The sequence below is a fragment of the Cupressus sempervirens genome, chromosome 10 (assembly GCF_028749045.1).
Source record: "Cupressus sempervirens isolate cs-2001-9-10 chromosome 10, ASM2874904v1, whole genome shotgun sequence".
Taxonomy (NCBI): domain Eukaryota; kingdom Viridiplantae; phylum Streptophyta; class Pinopsida; order Cupressales; family Cupressaceae; genus Cupressus; species Cupressus sempervirens.
This window is the reverse complement of record NC_143127.1, coordinates 40,876,512-40,883,632: the sequence shown is the minus strand read 5'-3', so window position 1 is coordinate 40,883,632 and position 7,121 is coordinate 40,876,512. Positions and strand designations below refer to the sequence as shown.

Sequence of the window (7,121 nt, the reverse complement as noted above, 5' to 3'; positions counted from 1 at the left end):
TTTTTTTATAGAAATGCTAGGACATTATTGGTTTAGACTTATGGAAGGCTATTGAAGCCACAAGGAATGGAGGTTTATTATTAACTAAGATTAATTTTACATTTTTAACCTTGATTCCCATAATTGAAAATCTAGAAAATCCAGGTGAGTTCAAATCAATAGCTTTGTGCAACACCATTTACAAAATATTTTCCAAAATCCTTTCTAATCGATTAAAACCCTTGTTATCCAAACTTATATCCGAAGAACAAACTAGTTTTGTTCCAGGGCGATCTATTGTAGATGGTATTTTAATCATACAAGAAACTACCCACTCAGCTATTAAGAACAAAACTCCTAGTATGTTTATAAAATTAGACATTCAAAAGGCATGTGATATGGTCGACTGGAGATTTCTCTATAAAAAATTAGAAGCATTTGGTTTCTCCCATCAATGGATCAACCTTATATTTCAATGTATCTCTACTACCAAAATTTCCATTCTTATAATGGAACTCCTGAAGGTTTCTTTGTAACATCGAGAGGTCTAAGGCAGGGAGAGCCTTTACTAAAGCACAAGTACAAGGAAAAATTAATGGAATCTCAATCACGGACAATGTTCCAAACATTACCCATCAACAATACACAGATGATACGATTCTTCCTAGTGAGTGCTTTGTTTTAGAAGCCCTCAATATTCAATCTATAATTCAACTATATTCAGAAGCTTCTGGTTAAAGAATCAATGTGGACAAGTCTGAGATCTTCTTTATCAACACTAATCCAAAAGTGGAAAAACAAATTTGTAATATCATGGGCTTCAAAAAAGGTAATTTCCCATGTGAATACTTAGGTATTGAATTAGAAAATGGAAATAAACACAATAAAGTTTGGAGTCAGGTTCTAAATAAATTAGACTCAAAAATTGGAGGATGGAAGGATAAATCGCTAACCAAAGTCGAGAAAATCACCAAAATTTGAGCAGTCCTTTTAGCTTTACCCATTTATCCTTTATCTTGTCTCCCTCTACCCAAGCTAATCAATAAAAAGTTAGAAGCAAATCTTAGAAACTTTCTTTGGAGACACTGTGACGAGGACAAAAAGTTGGCTCTTATTAAATGAGATAAGATAAGTAAACCAAAGGAGTTGGGAGGTTTAGGCATTAAGAAGCTAAAATCGCAAAATGAAGCTCTAGGTGCTAAGTTAATTTGGAGGCTCTTTAAGGAACAAGACCATAAATGGGCTAAGATCTTGTATAACAAATATCTTAATGCTGATGCCCCCCTCTTTATCTTCAAAATAAAAACTCTTCCCAAAGGTTTTGATAGTTGGAACTTTATAGCTAAAAATAGACAACTCATTACTAAATATCTTTCATGGGACATAGGCAATGGACAAGAAGCACTATTCTAGGAAGATTCTTGGGATGGCTATCCTCCTATAGATTCTATGGGGCTTCTACAAAAAATGCAAAGATCTTCTCACTAATCTCTAGGAACCAGAGTAAGGGATTATAAGACTCTTGTGCCTACTAACGAAGGAAAAAAGTGGATATGTAAATCAATAGATAATTTAGAACTAGACCCAGCTACCAAAGAATTATTCAGGAAAATGATCTCCAACAGGAGAATCAAACAGCTTCCTAGGGAAGATAAATTAATTTGGGCAGCATCAAAAGAAGGTAAATATAGTGTTAAAGAGGGATACAAATCTATTATCAATTCTCAAAAATGGGAAGAGGCCAATATCCCACTAAGTCTCTATTGGGATGCCTCCTGCCTACCCAAGGCAAGATTCTTTCTATGGTTAGCTTTTCAAGGAAAGATCCTTATTGCTAACAAATTACAAAAAAGAGGTATTTAGGGACCATCGAGATGTGTTCTTTGTAAGCAAGATAGTGAAGAAGTAGACCACTTACTATATAACTGCTCTTTTGCTAAAATGTGTTGGGATTGGCTCAGACAAAGAATGGGCTGGACCTCCCCTCTTCTAGGAACTTTTAAGGACCTCCTGCTAGGATGGCCTAAAAGAAAAAATTCTGACATCTATGGCAAGTTATGGAACATTAGTCCATCTATCCTCATCTAGGAAATATGGAAAGAGAGAAATAGAAGAATTTTCCATAATCAAGAAATCAGGCAACCAATCTAATAAAAAAAGCTGAAGCTAGCATTACTGAAACTCTCAACTCTCATATCAGGAAATCACAATTCAAAGAAGGGTCCTTCTCCTTCTGGGATATTATTATTAAAGAAAAATGGGTTAATTTGATTAATCCTCCTCAACTTTACGTAGCTAGGAATCTAGCAGCTAGACAAAATTGCAAATGGAAACCCCCTCCCCCGGGTTGGTATAAACTTGATTTTGATGGTGCCTCTTGAGGCAACCCAGGGCAATCAGGCATTAGTTGTATAATCAACAACGAGGAAGAAAAGTGGATTATCAAAAGAGCTAAACACTTTGAACCAACTTCAAATAATCTTGCCAAACTAGAAGCCCTCCTTGAAGGTATCAAATTATGCCTAAAATTAGGACTATTTGAGGTCATTATAGAAGGAGATCCCTAGATATTTGTCAACGCTTTACGAAAGAGAACAACTCCTAACTAGGTCTTAAATTCAAAACTAGAAGAGATTCTTAATTACCTAGACAAATTAAAGGAAAATAAATTAACTCGCATTTTCAAAGAAGGCAATTTTAAAGCAGATAAATTGGCCAATGAAGGTGTAGATGGTTTCAAACTTCTCAAAATTAACAAAATTACTTATTCTAATCTAGCCCCTATCTTATAATTTTTATGACTTCATGTTTTAAACTCTTTGTTTCTTCATATAGTTTTCTTAGTTTCTTCGAATGTTATCTCCCCCTGTATCCCATCTCCTCCATGCCTTTCTTTAAGAAAATTGATGTTTTGTGGATCATGTATATATATAGACACACACACACACACACACACACACACACACACACTTGTATATATGGATCAAGCTTAGCATATATACATTAGCATATGCTTATGTATATAGTTCAATGTGATTCTTTGCATTTTCTGATCATGTTGATATAGATATGTAAGTATATTCTTTTGTATTTTGTGTTAAAAATCATGCATATACATATAGGTTTATATTTATGTATATAGTTCTAGGTGATTCTTCTTTTGGTTTAGGGGTGTCAGTTTTATGATGAATCTCTCTGTTATGGTTGGCATCTCTGTTTGCCTCTTGAAATATGTTTTTAGCCACCTCTTGTAGTTCCTCCAGCAATATATATATTGGCTTCTCTTTCCTTTAGCCTATCTTGTGCGGTTGTAAGTATTAACTTTTATTATCTTATCTAACAGTTCTATTTTAAATAGAATCTACAAACTTTATATTAGCTTTATTTCAACGTTTCTATTAATAAAGATCAAGAACAGGACTTTAGATGGTTTCATTTACATGGAATAGAGTTTTTTTTTAATGCATATCTATATCACACTCATATGATATTTTCTACTATTGCTCTTTTATGGGTGTGACCCTCTCTCAGCTTATATGGTAAAGTTCCAGGCTCGTTAGCTTGATTTTATTCACTTTATCATGTTGTATTTTTTGCCTAGAGCACTTCCTTTCCTTTGAAAACATTGTCTCTCCCTATAGTTTTTTGGTGTTGGATGTGATTAGATGGTTATTTTTAGCTTCTTACAAGATTTGCTTCTATATGGTATTTATAAAGTCTGTCTTTACTTCAAGTAACTCGATTGCATTTTTTTGAATATAATATACCATATTCTTCTTAGGCTAACTAGTCTAATACCATCTTCCTATATAGTATTTTTTGTGTGGTGGTTTTTTTCTTTGTGATTTTTTAGGAAAAAGTGAAGTAAATACAAGAAGGATTTTCTCCACCTATATTAAAGCTTTCTCCTTTTAAGAATTCTGAGATCACCTCTTCATCATAAATGTAAATTGTTCAGAATCCTCTTGAAGGACTAATTTGTAATATTATTCTGATATGGATCAAGCTTTGTAACTATTTGGGGTATGCCCTAGTAATGAATGTACTTTTTAGGACTTATGTTTTGGGCAAGATTGGAGGTTTTCTTCCCCGTTCTTTCCTACCAGTGCTCGTTTGAACAGAGGATTGTATATTATTTTTATTAATAAAATATATCAAAGGCCTAGGCCATTTACCGATATATATATATATCTAGTAGCCTATAGACTATCAAGAAATGTAATAATTGCCACAGAACTATCTTCGTGGTAGACCAAATGTAGTTTCTGTAGATTTTTTAAAATGCTATCATATGTATTAGATAATATATTTCAAGTTGTACAAGTAAGGCATTGATGAGTCATAAGTAAACATTTCAATTTACTACAGCACAATTTATTGCTTCTAATCTTGATGCTCGTAATCTTCCTTTATCATCATCACCAATACACATTGCTTTTCCAGGAAATCATCATGTCTACGTATGCTTTCAAAATGTTCGGTTTGATTCCTTTATATATCTGGTGCTTGTACCATGCTAATGCAAGGGACCTATTAATGCAACTATAGACCTTAGAGATAATTCACAGGCTCTGCTAATTAAATCGCACCTCCAAGTATAAATCACATGGCATGTGAGCATTAATGCATGAACTGATTTACAGTCACATGGCTTTAGAATGAGGTCACATGACTTCCTTAGTCCAAACATAAGCCTCAAAGGATTAACCATAGCCTGACTGGCAAATCACATGCTCGAATAAGTAATTCGTAGGTAGAAATCGCCTAGCAAATAGTCACCAACAATTGCAAACCCTATGCGATATATTAATTGCAATATTATCACTTATCATTTGCATAATAGTAGAATGTTTCAAAAGTCACTTTTGTTTTTTTAAATTTAAAATTAAAGTTCATGTGCTAGTATTATTTGTAAACAATCCTTTAATTTGTTAAGAAGGTTTGATTCTCACAGATTTTGTATCACTCTAAGAGCCTTGTTCGTGACGATTTTATATTGTTTGCATTGTTGGTTCTGAGGGCTTTTAGCTGAAATTATTTGGAAGTTTGTTTGTGCGTTATATGTCGGGTGAACAGGATTATTGAGTTTAGCAAATGCATTGTTAGGATTTAATATTTGAGTCAAAGGTTTTTATTTATTGAAAGTATATATGATAAGTTTGGATACTAGTTTTTCGCCAGTGAAATTTGATACCAGTGGACCATGCACATGAAACTCATTTTACAACCCATTTCTTTGAAGTAAGAAACTAGGTAAGATTTTGATTCTGTAGCATTGCCATGATAGGTCTATTAATTTACCGCTTTATTGTTGACATAGCTTATTCTTATAGATTTATATTTTACATAAAAGCCACTTATATTTAAAATAAAATATTTTTTCTTTCTTACCGTTAGTTGTTCATATTTTTAGGACAACTGATGATATTCTTTATCAAACATTTGGGCTACACAAATTTTACATAGTGTATATTTCTAATATCATTCCAACAAGCAATATAGTAGCAAATGTACATATAGTCCGTAATATCGGTCAAATTGAGCATTATATATAAAGACCATTAAATATTTGAACTATGAAAAGATAATATATATTGGTTGCACGTGGTTTGAATAATCTCTAGACGAGTTCTAGGTCTTCACTGCTATTGCACGACCCAGGTGAGGTCGTTGAAAATTGAGAGCTCAATGATATGTGCAAACCCTTTGCCTGAGATTTAGCTGTGGGATTTCCACAAAAGGTAACAAATCACAAAAAGCTGAAGATGAAGTCAATCGAAACTTCCAAATAACAATGTCTTCCATTTGCAAAATAAATTGCAAAACCACTCACAACCACCTTAGTCTTCCCAGGAATAGTAAATAATAGAAAGAAGATTCACCAATTCAATGCTATCAAACTCTGTTTGAACTTGCTATATCATGAGATTGCATCAAATACAATTTTAGTTTCACTGGTTAATCATTTTCAGTGCTGAATGCATACTGTAATCACTTTTGGTTTTGCCTACTTTTTGTTTTAACATAAGCTAGTACATCTTAAAACCCCTGCAAAGAAATGAAAATGTTTAGTCTAGCTTTGTGTGATTTTGTTAGTGCTTCCTACTGTACTCGGTTATTCACAAGTTATTTGTGATTGTGAGGCATTGTGATTATTTATTTGCCATTGATTAGATTTTAGGCCGGTTTACTTCAACTATTTTACAATTTAAATTTCTTAAAATATGAAGTCAAAAGAAATTTGCATTCTATTTCTATTAAAAATAATCTCAATTAATTTTTCTACCATATATTTTTAAAAATTGATTACTGACTTCTCATCTTCACCAAGTCTATTGCATGTTATCAATGACCTAAATATAAATTTGATAACCAACCTAAACATACCAACCTACAGGAGGAACTCCTATTTGTCTCTCCTTGTTAAATATCTATCCATATTCTATGCCATCAATATTTTAAGAAAGGCATTATAAATGCTCTTTACGCATTTTAAAAGTTTGACACTTGCCAAAGGAGACCAAGGAAATTTGGAAATTTTAAAACAAACATTCCCATTCTAAAACGGTGGAAGAAAATTTTCACTTTGAGCTTTGCAGAAATCTTCTCGTATGTTGCCGTCGCAGCCATGGGATGTTGACGGAGATTTTGTTCTAGTTTGCTGGAGTTGTGAATGTTTCCGACGCTCGAATCAATGCATTGCAAACGCATTTTTTCTGTTTCCTCCTTCAGCTTGATCAATGGTGAGCGTTTTTGTTTGTTCTTGCTGAAATTTGGATTTTTATAATTAAAACCTCAACTGAAATGAAGAGCACGAATCTGCTCGATGTGGGCTGAGGCCATTGTCTTTGTTCTTCATTTAGTAATGTATCTGTATTTTGCGGCTAGCCTACAGTGTCCATAACGGTGGCCTCCATGTTTTTTTGAAACTTTTGTGTGCTTGTCAGCCTCAAACCTAAGCTGCCATTGAAGATTTCTTCACATGCTGTCGTTTTTTCCACATGTCTGGAAACATTACGTAGGATACTTGAAAAAATGATAAATTTCTTCTGTTTTTTACATCATGGAACTGCGGCCATAATTGGGTTCTATTGCTTCACTTTTATTGTGAAATATGTATTACGGCAGCTTTCTGTGAAGTA

The 7,121-nt window shown here is 33.3% G+C and overlaps 1 protein-coding gene across 1 annotated transcript in view; it reads left to right on the top strand.

Annotated features, from left to right (window-relative positions):
- Nucleotides 1–6,481: 6,481 nt before the first annotated feature.
- LOC149532462 (uncharacterized) overlaps nucleotides 6,482–7,121 on the top strand; it is a 162,089-nt gene continuing 161,449 nt past the window's right edge. The window contains exon 1 of the mRNA XM_089803411.1: nucleotides 6,482–6,722. Within this exon, the coding sequence (XP_089659537.1) occupies nucleotides 6,653–6,722 (70 nt within the window). The 5' untranslated portion in view covers nucleotides 6,482–6,652. The remainder of the gene's footprint in view (nucleotides 6,723–7,121) is intronic.